The 20232-nt window shown below is 42.9% G+C and overlaps 1 protein-coding gene across 7 annotated transcripts in view; it reads left to right on the forward strand.

Moving 5' to 3' along the window:
* LOC137434292 (trafficking kinesin-binding protein 1) overlaps positions 1-17768 on the forward strand; it is a 1208017-nt gene extending 1190249 nt beyond the window's left edge. For 5 of the 7 annotated variants that reach the window (XM_078785255.1, XM_068127170.2, XM_068127172.2 and 2 more), the window contains 3 exons: positions 6418-6669; positions 11084-11183; positions 16668-17768. In XM_078785255.1, coding sequence (XP_078641381.1) covers positions 6418-6669; positions 11084-11183; positions 16668-17628 — 1313 coding nt within the window. In that variant the 3' untranslated portion in view covers positions 17629-17768. Of the gene's footprint in view, positions 1-6417; positions 6670-11083; positions 11184-12481; positions 12717-15180; positions 15261-16667 lie in introns of those variants that run through there. The other 2 variants (XM_068127175.2, XM_068127174.2) reach the window with 2 other exon arrangements.
* Positions 17769-20232: the final 2464 nt, after the last annotated feature.

A 20232-nucleotide genomic window follows, 5' to 3' on the forward strand; every position in this document is an offset into this window, starting at 1 on the left:
TTGCCGAGCGGATGGCGCCGCGGCCCTAACAGTTACCCCGACTAACCCGATTCCTGGACGTTGGCCGAATCGCGCCACAGATATTCAATAGGGAAAAGAAAAAGGCGACACAGATGTGAAGAAGAAGAAGACCAAAGCAAAAGGGTGGAAATACGAATATAATTTATTACTATTTACACAATCAAAGAAACCAAGGAGGAGGAAAGATAAGAAAATAAAATAGAAAGAGGGACGGACCAGAAGGACACAGTGCAAATTCCTAGCTTACCTATAGCAGTCTTAATTAACCCAGGGACAGAACAAACAAAACAAACTCACGTACACAAGAAGGATAGAATGGCAGGAATGAATGCTGGAAGGAGGAATGGGAAGGTTCAGCTGGGGCAGATGGTTCGGGCTTGATCCCGCACGGGACGTCGGGCTGGACCTCGACGGCCACCGATGCCACCGCAATCTGGCTCCCGCGGGGTAACGGGTCGACGCTGCCTGGTGGAGTCAACGCTGCTTGTGGAGCCCAAAGCTGCTGGTTTTCTGGCTCAACTCTTTCTTGGAACCTCTCTGGCGCAACTCCTTCTTGGAACCTTTGGCGCAACTCTTTCTTGGAACCTTTGGCGCAACTCTTGTAATTCACCTCTCCCTCTCTTGCTTAGTCCAACAACAACCTCTCTTGCTTAGTCCAACAACCACTTCTCGGCTTTCGCGCGCGCGCTTTATAGCGCCTCAGGCGATCAAGCCGCTGGTGTCCAGGACACACCCATCGGTCAGCTCGCCTCGGCCCTGATTGGTCGGCACGGCCCTCTGGCTCCGCCCTTGATGACGATGGGTGGGCACGCCCTTCTTCCCCGAGCTGACCACGCCGTAATGGCGGCAAATGCAGTTGGCAGTAGAGGTTTTGGGAATGGGAATGAAAGGGGATCTATCTATTTGAATTTGGTGCAATGGAGTATTAATTAATGGAAGACAAAGCCTTTAACCTAATACACAGAATAAGGAAATAAACTACTGAACAGGGATATATGGTGTCCTTCGTGTATGCTTTATGGAATTAACTACGGGAATGCCCTTTGACCTTTATACAACACCGGAGTAAGGAGGGCGATATTTTACAACAATTTACACAACAACAAAAAAAAAAAACCATTCTCATATCCACAACAATATATATATATATATTATATATATATATATATATATATATATATATATATATATATATATATATATATATATATATATATATATCTCACACATTGATAATTTTTGAAAGAATAAAGTGTTGCTCTTTCTTATAAATCATTCAGAACTCTGTAGGGTTATGGTTGTGGTAAGGGTTTAATCGTGCTCAATTTTTGGTACTTTTATTCCATTCTCTTTACATCCATCTGTTTTTTGGTATTATTAGTCCCCTACACGTTTCACTGGAGGGGATTATAGGTTTTCTCTCCGTCTGTCTGTCCGTTCGTCTGTCTATTGAGTTGGATCTTGGAGACGGCGTGAAGCTGGAAGGTGTGAAAACATTTTGCTACATAGGAGACATGCTGAATGGAGAAGGTGGATCAGACTCGGCAACGGTTGCTAAAGTGAGATGTGCATGGAAGAAGTTTCGGGAACTGAGTGGCGTGCTGACGAGGAGGGGAGTGTCGTTGAAGGTGAAGGGAAAGGTGTATGCTGCATGTGTGAGAAGTGTTATGATTTATGGGAGCGAGACATGGGTAATGAACGCAGAGCAGCAACGAAGGCTGGAAAGGGTGGAAATGTGAATGGTTCAGTGGATGTGCGGAGTATCGTTGAGAGAGAGGAAGACAAATGATGAATTGCGAAAGATGATGTGAATGGAGCCTGTGATGGATGCTGTTAAGAGAAACAGGTTGAGATGGTTTGGTCATGTGTTGAGGAAGGATGAAAGTGACTGGTTGAGAAGAGTGATGGAAATGAATGTAGAAGGAAGTAGAGAACGGGGAAGACCAAGAAAGACTTGGCTAAAGGTGGTGGAAGAAGAAATGCGGGCAAGGGGGTTATAACAAGGGGAGATGCAGAAAATAGGGCAAAATGGAGAATATTGTCATGGGGCCCGCAAGGCTAACCTCCGCTCTAGCAGGGAAAATGGCCTTAAAATGCCTGTTGTTGTTGTTGTTGTTGTCTGTCCGTCCCACCGGTGGTTTTCCAGACGTTTTTCCCATAACGTTTAACATATTGAACTGAAACTTGGTACATGGCTTTATTATGATTACACAACAAGTTTGAGTTTTGGGGCATTTTGCCAATTTTTCACAGAGTTATGCCTTTTTGGACTTTGAAAATATTGTTACGGGTGACCGGGATGAGGACCAGAATCCCAAACGTCACTCCCAACTAAATGTGTTACGGGGTGATTAATTTCAGCGATCCTAGGTCCTATCCCCAGCCTGCCGGGCCGAGGCCCGCAAGCTGACCGAACAGTTTTTGGAAGCTTGAACTTTTGGTTTATGCAAGGAGTAGAGGCTGTAGAGTCTAGACTGCCCCACTGGCGGCTCAGGGGAGCTTGCAACCTGATCCGAAAAATGTCAATCAAACAAAATGAAATAAAATCAATTTACTTCAAAGAATGCAAAATGATATAATTAGCAAATCATATAAGTATGACGACGGAATTAATTAATTAATAATGACAGACTGAAACAATTAACACAGGCCACATACATCCGATATGAAAGGCCGACACAACATCACACATACAGACCCTCTATCTAACCCAGGAAAAGGGAAGGGAAGCAAATTAATAAAACAATATTCGCAGGGAATTGAAATAAAACTGGATATGAGGATGGGAATGGAATGTGTTTCAGGCCTGTTTGAAGAGCAGTTTCATCAACGCTCGCAGAGCGGGGCTTGGCTGGAACAAACGTGAATGGACCAGTCATCATGCTCTGCAATTCCTTTCTCCTTTGATCCCTTTCCTTTCATCAACCTCCTTCATACAACACAGTAAATCCCTCAGGAAGTTCATCGAGGTCGACTCCATCATATAGCACACGCTGCACCTATTCACAGCATGAAGCATATAGCGTTTTCCGCAGAGACCCAAAAAGCACCTTTTTCCACAGAATATGCTCTTTTCCTTTTTGTCCACCTACTTCATGGACACTGAATCCTTTAGAAGGTTCGTAGAGATAGAGTCCCTCACACCAACATGCTCAATGAAGCCGTTCACGCCACGAGAAAGGATCCATTTTTTTACCGCACCGCCAAGAGCCGCTCTTCCTCCTCTTCCTGACTCTTTTCCCGCACTTTCTTGCTTGAAAGAAAAAGGGTTGAATCGTTTCCAAAGCTGTTTTGTGCACCACCACCAACAGTCAAAATCACATGGTGTAAAGGGAGTGGATATGGGGTAAACTTTAAGAAAAAATAAATGTGAAAAGGTCCTATTTGGGGATCCACAGCTGAACTGGCATTTCTATGCAATACACCCTAAACAACACGACTCCTAAATGATTGACATCCCCATAAACGTAACAATATCGTGTATTATACAGTACATGGGTCAGTGTTCCAGACTTTATTCCTTTACCATTTAATATATTGAACTGAAACATGGTAGGGGGCATGTATTGCAAAGCAATTCTCCCTCTTGTTGTTATTATAATGTGTATACAAATACGCTTGCTCATCCATCTAGCTGTCTGTGTGTGATATTTCATTCCACCCAATGGTGGGACAGCTGGCCTGACACCACCCACAAGTGCAACCTGAAAAATCTTATGTCTGCTATGTTGGTGCTTACTTCTATGTGAAGCCAAACACATCCTCGGAGCTGTCATATTAACAATCGCCATGCCCTCCCTATAAGTTTTCCCTTCAGTATAAAATGACCATAGTGACAGTTAAAAGGATTGTGAGCTGATAGGCATCACAGGCCTTGTGAAAATAGGCCTTAGTGATCGAGACAGTGGTCTGTTGTCTATACACCACCCAAATAACTATGTGCCATTCTCTGAAGCAGGGCTTTTACCGTGAATGTTACGCAGGTCCTTGCTATTATTTTCCGACTATTTTTTCTTAAATGACTCGACCAGGGACCATAAAACCTGACTCGTCATTATAAAGACCTTCGTCTGAGGACTTCCTGGAATCTGTATGTGATTATGTGATTGAATGTATGTGATTATACAGTATATGCATAAGGATGAAGATAATCAAGAAGTGTTTGACATCTTTGTTGCTGGTATATCACTGCCATCGCTGGGAGTGTGGCTAATGCGCCAACGCCTGGGGCCCTGGGCCCACCAATCTCTTGGGAAGATTGAGGACAGTTTAAGATTGTCTTCAATCAAAGCTCCAGTTCGTTGCGATTTTCATGGACAGTCTTCCCCTCTTGAAGAACAGTGCTGCCACCTTGAGGCAATCCTCCGGAGCACCCTGAAATCCCCAGCCGTGTAGTTGCATTTGGGTGAACCGGAGAGGTCATTAATCCACCTGTTGATTGTATCTTCTCAATCATGGGTCCCAGATTCATCCTCAGACAATTGTTCTGTGCTCCTGGAGCAGTTGGAGTACCAGAGTTTAATCTCATGAATCTGTTGCAAAAAAAACTGATGTTTGAGTTTGAGCAAAATTAAGCAAAATGCCCCAAAACTCAAAAACTGAAAAACTGTTTTGCCATATCTATCTATAATTCCAGTAATCTCTGTGTGTATGTGTGTGTGTCTGTGTGTGTGTGTGTGTTTGTCTGTGACCGCTGTTTCTCGACAACTACCGGTCCGATATACTTGAAACTTGCCAGGTATATTGCTGGGGACCCGAGGATGTGCCTTTTCAAGGTTTGAAATTAATCGGACAAGTGGTTCCCAAGGTATGGTCACCGTACTCGCAAGCCGTTCGCTTTGGCTTTGCGAATGGACCAAACCATTTCATGTAAATAGAGGGGGGGGGTTCTACCGTACTCGCAAGCCGTTCGCTTTGGCTTTGCGAATGGACCAAACCATTTCATGTAAATAGAGGGGGGGATATAATTTTAGATATATATATAGTACGGGCACGCCCTAGTATCTGAAATGGCACTTACAATGTTTCACTACTGTATATGATGATCACTATAGTGTGACTTGTTTACTCCATAAGCAGTTTAATATTTTGCTATCTCAGTATGTACTGTATGATGAAGTTGTATCATTACAATGGTAGAGCCCTTCATCTATCTATAATTCCAGTAATCTCTGTGTGTATGTGTGTGTGTCTGTGTGTGTGTGTGTGTGTGTGTGTGTGTGTGTGTGTGTGTGTGTGTGTGTGTGTGTGTTTGTCTGTGACCGCTGTTTCTCGACAACCACGGGTCCGATCTAATTGAAACTTGCCAGATATATTGCTGGGGACCTGAGGATGTGCCTTTTCAAGGTTTGAAATTAATCGGACAAGTGGTTCCCAAGGTATGGTCACCGTACTCGCAAGCCGTTCGCTTTGGCTTTGCGAATGGACCAAACCATTTCATGTAAATAGAGGGGGGGGTTCTACCGTACTCGCAAGCCGTTCGCTTTGGCTTTGCGAATGGACCAAACCATTTCATGTAAATAGAGGGGGGGGTTCTGTGGTCGTTACTGCCACGTGGTTTCAAAGTTTTTTTTTGTTGTTGTTGTTTGCACGCATGTTTTTTTGCACCCACGTACGGGCACGCCCTAGTCTATCTATAATTCCAGTAATCTCTGTGTGTATGTGTGTGTGTATGTGTGTGTGTCTGTGTGTTTGTCTGTGACCGCTGTTTCTCGACAACCACGGGTCCGATCTAATTGAAACTTGCCAGATATATTGCTGGGGACCCGAGGATGTGCCTTTTCAAGGTTTGAAATTAATCGGACAAGTGGTTCCCAAGGTATGGTCACCGTACTCGCAAGCCGTTCGCTTTGGCTTTGCGAATGGACCAAACCATTTCATGTAAATAGAGGGGGGGGGGGGGGGGGGTTCTACCGTACTCGCAAGCCGTTCGCTTTGGCTTTGCGAATGGACCAAACCATTTCATGTAAATAGAGGGGGGGGGTTCTGTGGTCGTTACTGCCACGTGGTTTCAAAGTTTTTTTTTGTTGTTGTTGTTTGCACGCATGTTTTTTTGCACCCACGTACGGGCACGCCCTAGTATAATATAATGATGAAACAGTGGCACTTTTCACCTTACCTGCCTCCTCATGTTAATAACTGGTCATGTCATGCTTTGTCCAATTGGGAATCTGCATGTCCACAAACCAACTGGAGTTGGTTCAATTTTTCATGTGAAACCCAGGTGCAATGCTCATACATAAGGATATTTCATGGCAAAATAAATCCAATAATTTATCGTATCGAGCCCACTTGTTAGATACCAGTCTTATTTAACTTCCTTTGTGATTAAAGTACAATGAACGACTTGTAGCCACCTTCAGGCTCAGCAACCTCTGGTGGTGATGGTGTTGACAGGCTCGACAACTTTGCAGCATTGGCAACATTTGGCTCAACCCAACCTTGAGGGCATCCTGGATATGCGACCTGGCGTTTTGACAAAAGGCAACAGCATCTATGATGCCAGCGATTCCAGGGGTCCAGCAGACCCAGAGGAGGACGAGCCTTGTAAAGATGTGGACCACCAACAGGACGAAATGGCAGTTGATGCAGTTCCTGAGCTTGACAAATTCAACAGTATTCCAGCACAGTCTGCTGCCCAAGATACAGGTGTGCCGGCCTTCAAACACCAGTTTTTCGTTGTTTAATTTTTTTGCCTTTCTTGAGTCGAACCATAATTGTTACATTCTATTTTATACCTAAGTTTAACCAGACCTAATGGTTGGCGTGTCTCCTTTGAGTCTGGGAGGTTGCGATTCTGACACGAACCGAGTCATACCAAAGACTACATATTATACAGAACTATATGATGATTACTATAGTGTGACAGGTTGGAACAGCATATATATACAGTAATGTGAAAAAGTAAGTACACCCCATGTAGAGTTTTGACTTTTTCAACATATTTCAACATACAGCTATTTGATCTTCATTTCAACAATATTGATAGATAAAGGTGATATAATGTAACAAATATCATGAAACATTTACATTTTGTAGTCCATTGTATAATTTAAATAAACATAAATGCAAATTTCGCATGTGGAAAAAGTAAGTACACCCTTGGCTCTAATAGGTGGTATTGCCCCCTTTGGCAGAACCAACCTCAAGTAGGCGTTTCTTATAACTATCTACCAGTCTCTGACATCGACTGGGAGAAATTTTTGCCCACTCCTCCATGCATAATTCTTTCAGCTGTGCGATGTTTGAGGGGTTTCTTGCATGCACAGCTCGTTTCAAATCTGCCCACAACATCTCGATGGGATTTAGATCCGGGCTTTGACTTGGCCATTCCAGAACCCTCCATTTCTTTCTTTTCAGCCATTTGTTGGTGGATTTACTGGTATGTTTAGGGTCATGGTCATGACGTCATGTTGCATGGGTCCACCGTCGGTTGAGCTTCAACTTTCCGACAGATGGCCTCACATTATCCTCAAGCACCCTCTGGAACAATGAAGAATTCACAGTGGATTCTATGATGGTGAGCTGCCCAGGCCCTGATGCAGCAAAGCTGTCCCAAACCATAATATTTGCACCACCATGCTTTACAGTTGGTATCAGGTTATTGTGGTCAAATGCTGTCTTTGGTTTTTGCCAAACATGTCTTCTGGTACTGTGGCCAAATAGCTCTACCTTTGACTCATCTGTCCAGAGCACATTGTTCTAGAAGTGCTGGCCTTTGCCTCGGTGTTCATTAACAAACCTGAGTCTTGCCCTGATGTTCTTTCTGGACAGCAAAGGTTTCCTCCTGGCACACCTCCCATGTAGATCAAATTTGTGCAGCCTCTTTCTAATGGTAGACTCGTGCACTTTGACATCAACAGTGGCAAGAGCTACCTGTAGGTCCTGTGATGACATTCTGGGGTTCTTAGAGACTTCTTTCAGCATCTTGCGGTCTGCTCTCGGGCTGAACTTGCTGGGGCGGCCTGGCCTGAACAAGTTGGCAGTTGTTTAGAATCTTCTCCACTTGTAGATGATCTTCCAGACAGTCGAATGATTGATTTCAAATTGTTTGGAGATCTTTTTAAATCCTTTCCCAGACTTGTAGGCATCTATAACCTTCTTTCTGAAGGCTTCAGAGAGCTCTTTTGATCTAGGCATGGTGACGCCGCACACTTCAACAACAAAGAGCAAACCAAACTAAATGTCTGAGGTTTACATAAGACAGGTTCCTCCAAGATCCTCTCCAACGATGTTCTAATCATTTGCACCCGAGTTGGTGCACCTGATTCTAATTTTTGGTATTTGAAGTAGTGATAAATGTAGGGGTGTACTTACTTTTTGCACATGCGAAATTTGCATTTATGTTTATTTCAATTATACAATGGACTACAAAATGTAAATGTTTCATGATATTTGTTATATTATATCACCTTTATCTATCAATATTGTTGAAATGAAGATCAAATAGCTGTATGTTGAAATATGTTGAAAAAGTCAAAACTTTACATGGGGTGTACTTACTTTTTCACGTGACTGTATTGGTTTAAACCATGACAAAACGGCAACTCGGGTACAGTCATTTATCTATATATCTACACATCTGGGCAGTGTCTGTGTTGTCACTTAACGACTCCCTCAAACTTTTGTTTCCGTGGTTGTGAAGTGTTTTTAATAACGTTGTGGTGGTTTTGAATCACGTGGTGGTGAGGTATTTTGAAGTATGTGGTGGTGAGGTGTTTTAAATGACGTGGTGGTGAGGTGTTTTTAATTTCGTGGCTGTGAGTTGTTTTTATTACGTGTTTTATGGCTGTGAGGTGTGTTAAATTACTTGATGGTGAGGTGTTTTGAATTACTTCGTGGTGAGGTGTTTTGAATTACTTGATGGTGAGGTGTTTTGAATTACGTGGTGGTGAGGTGTTTTGAATTACTTGGTGGTGAGGTGTTTTGAATTACTTGGTGGTGAGGTGTTTTGAATTACGTGGTGGTGAGGTGTTTTGAATTACGTGGTGGTGGTGAGGTGTAATCGTCCCAAACTTCCAGTCTGCACCTACCCCTCCCCTATGTATGTGCTGAGGGGTTCTTTCATGAAAAAAAAAACATTCAACCTTAATCTTCAACCTAAATTGCCTATAAAAATGTAATATCACAAACACAACAAATACATTTGTGCAAAATAATTGTTTGTATTATGATTGGTGTAAATCATGACAACACAGCAACTCAGATACAGTCATTATCCTCAGCTAAAATAAGCCCGTGCCTCTGTAACGACGCTTGGTGAGGAGCCAAGCTAGTATATATATTAGTATACAGTGTATATATATATATATATATATATATACAGTGTATATATATATATATAAATATATATATATATATATATATATATATATATGTATATCTATATATATATATATTGTATATATATTCTAATTTATATATATACTGTATTATAAATTTCCATAAATTTATATTTAATTGCCCTCTGAGTGCAGAGAGATCATGAGATGCCGCCCCATCAGATGCCAAGCTATGGTTATTTGCCCGTGCTATCATTTTAAATGCCGAGCGTCAAGCAAGGAAGCAGCATGTACCATTTTTAAAGTGTTTGGTATGACTCGCCCGTGGTTTGAACTGCCAATCCCCCAGGCTCAGAGCAGACGCTCTTATCATTACACCACCATGTCTGGTTACAATTACATAGCTCTGACATAAATGGAGAAATCGTGCATTAACATTCATATTTTGCTTCACAGCAAGTAATTTCCAACGATTTATGGTAGTACTGTAATAATATTACATACTAGCCGAAACCCGTGGAACATCCACGGAAGGGAGGATGTGGTGTATGGATAGAGTGTACCATTATGGATGGCATAGGGGATTTGCTTGTCCGAGTAAGAGTTAGGAAGAAAGATGAGAATGAAGAGTGCGTATACGAACAACGTATTTATTGCAATCTACTTAAATGACAACGCTACGATATACTTTTGAAAAATGAATGGATTCGTAATAGGAATCGGCATAGCACCACTCTGGCCACACTGACGCAGTGGTATGTGTCACACCGGCACAAATGCATGCTCTGGATTGTCCACTCAGTGGACGACTTGCTTTCGCCTTCGCCTGTCCAATCAGTGGACGGCTTGCTTCGCCTTCGCCCAGCAGACGCCAATACGATGGCGTCGTAAGATGGCGTCGTATCGGCATTAATCGGATGCTTTTGGGCCCCAACATCGGCTAATTCAGATTTTTCGAGTATGGCTGTACATGATAAACAAAGAGCGCGGTTCGTAGATCGTAAATCCATTAGTGCCGTGGGCATCGGGTCACTGGCTGCGGCGTAAAAGGGATAACAAAGTCGAGTCCTTACGCTATTATTATATAGACTAGCCGAAACCCGTGGAACATCCACGGAAGGGAGGATGTGGTGTATGGATAGAGTGTACCATTATGGATGGCATAGGGGATTTACTTGTCTGAGTAAGAGTTAGGAAGAAAGATGAGAATGAAGAGTGCGTATATGAACAACGATCGCCGACACCGGCACAAATGCATGCTCTGGATTGTCCACTCAGTGGATGGCTTGCTTTCGCCTTCGCCTGTCCAATCAGCGGACGGCTTGCTTCGCCTTCACCCAGCAGATGCCAATACGATGGCGTCGTAAGATGGCGTCGTATCGGCAGTTAATCGGATGCTTTTGGGCCCCAACGTCGGCTAATTCAGATTTTTCGAGTATGGCTGTACGTGATAAACAAAGAGCGCAGTTCGTAGATCGTAAATCCATTAGTGCCGTGGGCATCGGGTCACTGGGTGCGGCGTAAAAGGGATAACAAAGTCGAGTCCTTGCGGTATTATTATATAGATTATAGTATTAAGTATTATATTACTGTAATAATATTTAAGTAATAATATTATTACAGTAGTACTGTAATATTAGTACTGTAAAAAAAAAAAAAAAAAAAAAAAAAAAAAATATATATATATATATATATATATATATATATATATATACTGTATTATTATTATTATTATTATTTATTTTTTTCTGACGTTAATGTCTGTCTTTCTCCCGGTGAAGCCCCTTACCCTGGAAAATGTTCAGATGATGCGAGATACACGTACACCCTCACCACTTGCCGGATCATTTACCCAACAGATGACACAACTAGTGTCAGCAGGTGAGGTGCTCTTCCTGTTTGTGAATCTCAGAGCTAACCATTGCTTCTCTGCCTTCTCTCTGGCTAGTTTATATTCTTCCTGAAATAAAACCCTCTGGTGAGACCGTTGGAGTTGTGATCATCCATTCATTTTAAGTTCTTTCTACCTGGATGCCAACGTGGCTGTGCACAAAAAGGACAAAATACTCCAAAACTTCTCCATATTGCACCGCCGATTGTCGTTTCCTGATGCTCAGTGTAATCCAGACTTAATATACTCGTCATTACCCACAACTGCGTGTGGTATACTAATCTTACTTTAGTGTGTGTGTGTGTGTGTGTGTGTGTGTGTGTGTGTGTGTGTGTGTGTGTGTGTGTGTGTGTGTGTGTGTGTGTGTGTGTGTGTGTGTGTGTGTATACGTGCACTATGACTGACATGGCATAATACATCTGTCCTGAGTCTCGGAGCATCGTTATTCTGATCACGTGGGGGATGACATGTTCTGTTCTCCCATTCCTCCCCAACCCCTTCTCTTTCTCTTCCAGAGAGACGTGACACACACCTCTCTCTTTCTACCTCATTTCTAAATTCTAGTTTCGATTGTAATGTGCACTGAAATAAAAACTTCTCATTTTGGTCGATGCTCTGTTGGGAATCAAACCAATTGCATTTGAATATTTATTTCCCATACACAAAATATAAATTAATATACAAGGGGTCCACAGTCTCCACTGGATTTACTGAGTCTAACGAGTGGTCACATGATCCTGTATGATCCCAAACAAGGAAATGAGGCCATTTGGTCCATCCTTGCCGTGTTGCCCTCCCGATGTAGGTTTTGCGACAGGTGTAAATGTCCATTTTTGTGCTCGGACGTTTTTTTCTGGGTGTTTTCTCCCTTTGCCAATTCTTCCTCTAAGCGTCCCTTACCCTACCATTGGTGTGTTTCTCTCCTTTCCCAGTGTGTTTATTGTATTTACGTCTTTGCTTATGTATGACTTGATCTCTACTAACAACATTCTTCCTGATGCTTTACTTAACTCCCAATAACCCCCGCTGTTGCAGGGAAAATGGCCTTAAAATGCCTGTTGTTGTTGTTGTTTATCACGTGACCCAATTTGTAGTTTACTAAGCCTGGTGATCGACTTTTTATATCCCTCGGTGATGAAACACTGCGGCTTATAAACGGCTTCACCTGAGGTATCTCAAAGTAATCATTTCAAGTACAATTCCAGATTTATTTTGAGATTATTGTTACCCAAACAGATTTATCATTGCTTACTTGAATGTGGTTACAAGTTGCAAATACTTTGCTCAGGATGCCGGTGAAGATGCTTCGCAAAAGACACCCTGGGGTCTTTAAAGTCCACAGACTACCATTGCTGACAGACAGATTGTTCGGTTAAACGTCCTTCCGAGGGACGGCGCGCACGTCGATACCTCTTCCTGCATGTGAAGCACCAGAATGACAGTTAATAGCTGGGCCGAGGTTTGAATGAAGGCTAGACAGCTCATAGGTGAGTTCTCCTACCTCAAGTCTATCCTGCTGTATAGGTGGGTTCTCCTACCTCAAGGCTATCCTGCTGTATAAGTGAGTTCTCCTACCTCAAGTCTATCCTGCTGTATAGGTGGGTTCTCCTACCTCAAGGCTATCCTGCTGTATAAGTGAGTTCTCCTACCTCAAGTCTATCCTGCTGTATAGGTGGGTTCTCCTACCTCAAGGCTATCCTGCTGTATAAGTGAGTTCTCCTACCTCAAGTCTATCCTGCTGTATAGGTGAGTTCTCCTACCTCAAGTCTATCCTGCTGTACAAGTGAGTTCTCCTACCTCAAGTCTATCTTGCTGTATAGGTGGGTTCTCCTACCTCAAGGCTATCCTGCTGTATAAGTGAGTTCTCCTACCTCGTCTATCCTGCTGTATAGGTGAGTTCTCCTACGTCAAGTCTATCCTGCTGTATAGGTGGGTTCTCCTACCTCAAGTCTATCCTGCTGTATAAGTGGGTTCTCCTACCTCAAGTCTATCCTGCTGTTTTAGTGGGTTCTCCTACCTCAAGTCTATCCTGCTGTATAAGTGGGTTCTCTTACCTCAAGTCTATCCTGCTGTATAGGTGAGTTCTCCTACCTCAAGCCTATCCTGCTGTATAGGTGAGTTCTCCTACCTCAAGGCTATCCTGCTGAACCCTTCATGGGAAATAATAATGATAATTTGGCCTCATAGGAATCCTGTGTACCGATTATCATCGCGACAAGCATGCCCCATGTGCGACAAATGAAGAAATACACTATTTATCTACTTTCTATCTGCATTATTTAATGGTCTCTATGCAAAAATATAAAAGGGTTCCTGGCATTAAAACCTAGGGAGCGGTTTGCCCTTGTACGGGTCTTGATGAAGTCAACGTCTACTCGCATATGTGGCAGAAATAAGGTGGGGGCATCAGACGTGGCTGAAAATTGAGGCAAATGGTGTTTGGAAGCAACCTGCCTCTGGACATTATTTGTCCAATTAGCAACCTTGTCTTTCAAAAAATATATAACCTGGACAAATAACTCGCTCTCACGCCTGTTTTGCAATCAACCACGCAGGGAACCACTTCCGGTGGGCAGCAAAACAAGTCGACATGTATTATTTTATTTTTTTTATAGACGGCTCACTGATCTTATGTTACCAAGACATTGGTTCATCTTAGAGTAAATGCTTATAGTGTAGCAGCATAGCAAACCTGTTGTGCATTTTGTGATACAAGCACCAAATTTGGCACAAATGTACATTAATATGTTGCGAACATTTTCAGATATTGGGCCACTTGAAATTCCGTAATTTTTTTTTTCAAATTTTTTCAAATTTCGTAATTTCAAATTTTTCGGGTGACACCGTCACAATTTCGGTCTTCGAGGCCAGCCGATATAGTGGGGCGGCTTAGCCCAAATATTCAAAAGAATTGTGCATTTTGTGATACAAGCACCAAATTTGGCACAAATGTACATTAATATGTTGCGAACATTGTGTGGTCAGCAATGAAGACGAGAGTCTGAATTACATGTATGCAAAAGACCTTGTGAACCAGTGAAGCAAATACACGGGTAAGCATGAATTAAATCTAGGGCATGATATAATTTCCATGATGTTTACCTCTACACTCAATGGTGGAAGGAGGTAATGTTTTGATCCCAGCTTGTCTGTTTGTCTGTTAGTCCACAAAATTCCAGACAAAGCTTGTAGTAGTGGTAGTTGTAGTGGTAGTGGTGATAACAGAAATTGTTATATAGAACTGAACTTATATTATTATTATATGCAGAAAATAACTTCATTTCTATATGCCCTGCAGTGGACAGGTTAATTGGTTTATGCACTGAAGGGGTCACCCTGGTGTGCACTGCTGTGTTCTGCCTCACTGAGTTGTTCAGGTATGATGTACTCAGCACAAGCTTCCGGTCGGCCCGGAGGTGGGGGTGCGGGGCCTGTCACGGAACGTCAAAACAAACGGCCTGCCGGGCCGCCCAAAAGTCGGGCGTGAGGGGCGCATCCACTAATGGAACGCCTCTCGCTTCCCAGATCGAGGGCCACGTGATCAGGAGAACCTCGTCCCTTCCGGTCACACTTTGCTTATCGGCCGGCCTCGAAGACCGAAATTGTGACGGTGTCACCCGAAAAATTTCAAATTACGAAATTTGAAAAAATTTGAAGAAAAAAAATTACGGAATTTCAAGTGGCCCAATATCTGAAAATGTTCGCAACATATTAATGTACATTTGTGCCAAATTTGGTGCTTGTATCACAAAATGCACAATTCTTTTGAATATTTGGGCTAAGCCGCCCCACTATTAGCTGTTTCGACTAACAAAGAAAGGAGATGCACCTTTTACTGTCAAACACGCCACACAGTCCATCAGGAAGGTGTCTCTTTCCGGAGGTGTGCATGGTCCTCCCAACAAGTGTCAGTGAGTCTTTGCTCTCTCTGTGGTTGTTTGCGGGCAATGTGGTTGTTGAGCAATATAACGTGTTGGCTCTTTACAGGTCTGAATGTGCGGAGGACACTGGGCCGCATTTTGATTTGCGTTTAGAAGACTAGGTCTCTTGCTGGGGACACAATTACAGTTGAGTGCTAGATGGAATGGAATGAAACATTGCTGTGCTAATGCAAGGCTCTTTCATTTGGACATCCGCTGCTTGAAGAAGGGTTTGGCGCACAATTTAGTCCCTAACAGTAGATGCCTAAATGCTGAGGTCATTCTCGTCATCAACGGAAGTCTTTGGCAGGCAGGCACAAGAAGGTCTTCTGCAGCACCTTTTCAAGGCTCTTTCATTTGAACATCCGCTGCTCGAAGAAGGGTTTGGCGCACAATTTAGTCCCTAACAGTAGAGGCCTAAATGCTGAGGTCATTCTCGTCATCAAAGGAAGTATTTGGCAGGCAGGCACAAGAAGGTCTTCTGCAACACCTTTTCACAATGATTACGAGGGAAGCTCTTGTATGTGAGTGCAGTCTTCCTCAGCAATAACACGAAATTGTCATGGGGAAACTTTCGTTGCTCAATTCCCGTTCGCTCTGCGAGTTTTGACAATTTAAACCGAGGGGTGTTCCATTTAGTGCCCTCGGATTTTGAGAGGTTTCCAAAGCCCATTTGTTGGCACTAAGTCAGCCTTGCATTGGCACAGCATTTCTGATTGCAGGTTGATGTTATGGCACGAGGGGGCGCTGTGCGACAACGCTTGCATTCTCAGGGTGCTGATCAATGGTGCCTGCGGTGAGATTTCCTAACTGTGATCACTTAACCCTTTTGCTTTACTTTGAATCAGCGTGCCCTTCACTCCGTTTTGCCTTTACTAATGCCGCAAACACTTGGGCCGTAACTGGAGTGCCGCCCTCACCCGTGTGAGGCAATATGAGAAGGCAAATGATCCATTAATTCTGGGAGTTGGGGGGGCTTTAATTAACCCCTCCTCATGTGTTATTACTCTTCTATCTACTTTTTACTACATCTCATTTACACCTGCTTGGCTTCCGCCTTTGATTGACTTCTGATTGGGGGTGTAAGGATTTGCCCACCATATCCATCGTGTATTATCTGTAATGTCATTTATTTTATTTTATTTGTATTCTCCCCCTGCCATTCCCACGTCCCCCTCTCCCACCTTTCATTTCCTATAATGAGTCAATTGTGCCAAACATTGGCATTTATCTGTGAACTGAGAACATTCTGAAATGTCTTCCAAAGTGTTGGGAAAAGCAATTATCACGTGAGCGTATTGGGCAGTACAAATCGGATCATGGCACATTTGGCAAATCGCAGCGTTAATTGCAATTTTGTAATTGCCAGAGAGGAGTATTTATTTTTTCCCCAGACATGTTTGGAAAAAAAAATTCCATGAACGTAAATTCTCATGATGAATATGGTGGTGCATTCTGGTTTTGATTTGCAGATCACTTAATCCCGGGATCTTTGATTTATTTGCATGGTACGTTTATTTATTCATTAATTTATCTTGCTTTGTTCCTGTGAAGTGCCAGTCAACTACCGGGACCATCTCTCGTGCCTTTGTCTCTCCGACCAAAGCAAAGATCGGCCACGGCTTGTGTTGGACATCCACACCGAGCGGAATCCTTCACTAACGTCAGAGACGCTACGAGGACGTCCAGCACAACACTGGGCCTGGCCCAACTGATGCAAAAATGTGGGATCTCGGCTGCTGCTCCTCGCCGACTGCCATCTCTTCCAGCAGCCGCCGGCCTCTGCAGCGGACCGCAAACGGTGCTTTTCCCAAGCACTCCGACTTCAAATATGCCAACCAATGAGAAGTTACCTGTCTCATCATTGCCTCCGCTGCTCTCACGACCAACTCGAGGCCGGGTTAGTGAACCTTTCCTGGCATCTAGGCCAGCGACATCAATCCTTGAAGAGATAATGGGTCCTCATGGTGGTGCGACTAGCACAGGGAACCAACCAAAGTGGAGCTGCAGCCATTTAGCTTTGGTGGAACAATTACACAGGTTGGGTATCAGCCTTGCTGGCAGTGCCAGAAGCGAGGGCGCAACCATTCGCGAGAAAACAGATCAGTCCTGCAAGCACTGGACCACAGTTGCCTCTCACCTCGCAGACCTCCCTTGGAACAATGGTGGTAATAAGGAGGCTGATGCACCCAGTCATCCGGTAGCAGAAGACACGCCACATGGAACGCCGTCGACAGAAAAGAGCCTTCCCCAGCGATGTCACACAGGTCCAAGTAGCCCTTCCCAAAGCTTGATGGCACAACCTCCAGACTACACCAAGGTTCCATCCGAGATGGTGCCGACAAATCCAAGTTGCTTCAGACGGTCTTCGGAGCCAAGAAGCTCAGTCAGGACTTGGTTTTCGTCTAGGAGTCCTCGCCACAGGTCATTAAGCTTTAGCAGTGGCTTCACCATGAGTCAACAAAAACCAAGCATGGGAGAAACCTCGCAAGGACCCAAAACAGAAGGACTTTGACAAAGAAAAAGGTAACCTTTTTGGGACTTGCAGTGTGTGCCTACTTTGTTATGGAGTGCTCTGCTTCATACCTTTCAATACCGTCCTGATGTCAGCAGTCGCTGTGTCGAACTTATCAGAAGATGGTACCAAGCATACCTGGTGCAATCAAGCCGATAATTCTGTACGTGTTGTATAATCAAAGTTTTAATCTTTTGCACTGAAATCGAATCCTATCACTATGCATTTTGTCTATTCCCCAACAGTAGATTTATTCCCCCACCCCACTCCCCCCCCCCCCCCCCCCCTGGTTGCATGCATGGACTCCATTACATATTTGAAAGTTATAAATTTGCCAACACTGGATCACTTTTAGAACACGATTTCAGGGTTTTTTTTATGACTTTGTTGCCATGGATGGTTTCCAAGAAATATCCGTTTTGGAAGGAGAAGACTCTAATACGTGATGAGAGTTGTAATCCGCCACGCCGTCGAACGGCCTTGCGCACAGTGGCCTCGGGTAACACATTGTGCAATGTACATAGTCGATAAATTATATTGTACACCCATTTTGTCTGCATCCAAGTCATAACTTGGAGGAATACAAGGTTTTTTCTGCACGTTTTAGTGTAGTTCCAGAGTGTGTAAGTCTATGTATATATATATATATATATATATATATATATATATATATATATATATATATATATATATCTATATATCTATATATATATATATATACATACACACACATATATGGTCTAAAAAAGAATGTAGACACTGGTTCTGATTTATCTTTTTCAAATAAATTATCATATTTGAACTATTTTATATTTTTATTGTTTCTTTTCGTGTGATTGTGAAGAGAAAAGATTATTCTGAGGGGGGGGGGGGGGGGCGGGGGAAGCTAGTTAGACTTTTTCATAAATGCCTTTGTGTTTTCTGCCAGTTTTTAAATATAATTAAATAATTGTCAGAGAGAAACCATGGCTTCTGGTGCATCTGGTCTGATTGTAAAAGTGACAGCAATTCACTGATTAAAGCTAAGCGAGGAGGGGAGGCAGGACGGAGGGTGGTGACAGTTAGCATGGCAGTGTTTGTCAAGTGGATTACCGTGAAATTTGCTAAATTGTCAAATGTCCGAGTGCCTCGAAATAGCCGCAAAGGCATTCATGCCCGACACGCGAGCGCACTCGGGGTGACCAGGTGCCATTCTGCATGGATGGTGAGCTGCAGGAAGTGAAACCTCGGCCAAGACACATTTCCATGTACAATAGCTCGCTTGTCTTTGTAAAATAAAAAAAACAAGTTCCCTTTTAGGATTCGGACTTGCACTTATGAAATGCTTTCCCAGTTTGCTGAAGTGAGAAATAAGCGCTCTTTCACCGACTCCTTTAGCGATCCAATCGTTTAACTACTCGTCCAAGTACGTATTGCAATTGCTTTATTTTCTTAAACCAAACTGCAAAAACCATAATTTTTTGGGATTAAAATCCATACGTTTGATGACGCTTTTCCCCCAAACATCAAATATGGTTTCTGTGACAGAACGTGCACACTGTGGTCTGAAGGATCTCCAGTACTTGTGGTGATGCGTGTAAAGTCCTCGAGCAAAAACAAAATATCTGCCTGAATGTCTTTCTTTTGCCACATAACATGCAGTTACAAACTTCTTTCCATTTTCATCAAGTGTTTTTTTATGTAGGAGAGAGGCTCCTGGAAGCAATATGTGACAGAGGGTCAAAAGGCAAACAACTGATGGTGGAGCGACATTTGGACATAAGCAAAGGAATGAATGAACAGGAAAAGAGAAGGAAAGGAAAGACACTAACTTGCAAGTAAGAATGTTGGGTTAGGTACGGTTAATGGAGGGACGGGGGTAGAAAATATTGTAGGTAACATCCTCCGGAAGGTGCTTCCACAAACTGAAGATATGACGAAAAAGAGAGTTGAGCTGTGGATAAGGTCTGCATTTGGGGAATTTATCCAGGAGGTTCCTGGAAGAATGGGTCAAAGGGTTTGGAAAACTACACCAAAGGACAGGTGGTAAAAAAGAGACCACAGATGTGTCTGCGATGTGAGAGCAAAATACCTTGTGCTTCAGCCTCATCATGGAACCTTCCAATCATAGTAAGAGCTTTATTACACAGAATCCAGCGGAGACAGATGTGTTCCCAATTAAAGCAGTACTCCATTGACCTAGTGACAAAAGCGTTGTACACCGAGTAGATCCTATTTTTTAATCAACAAGAAGAAAAAGACAAAAATTCTCATAGCCCCCACCCTGGTTTTAGTAATTTTGGTGTACGGAGTTGAAGGCTGTCAGTCGGTCATATGACAAAACAAAATCTTCTGCATATATACAGTCACTTGAAAAAGTAAGTACACCCCATGTAAAGTTTTGACTTTTTCAACATATTTCAACATACAGCTATTTGATCTTCATTTCAACAATATTGATAGATAAAGGTGATATAATATAACAAATATCATGAAACATTTACATTTTGGAGTCCATTGTATAATTTAAATAAACATAAATGCAAATTTCGCATGTGGAAAAAGTAAGTACACCCCTACATTTATCACTACTTCAAATAGCTAAAATTAGAATCAGGTGCACCA

The sequence above is a fragment of the Myxine glutinosa genome, chromosome 10, assembly GCF_964187855.1.
Source record: "Myxine glutinosa chromosome 10, kmMyxGlut1.1, whole genome shotgun sequence".
NCBI classification, from domain to species: domain Eukaryota; kingdom Metazoa; phylum Chordata; class Myxini; order Myxiniformes; family Myxinidae; genus Myxine; species Myxine glutinosa.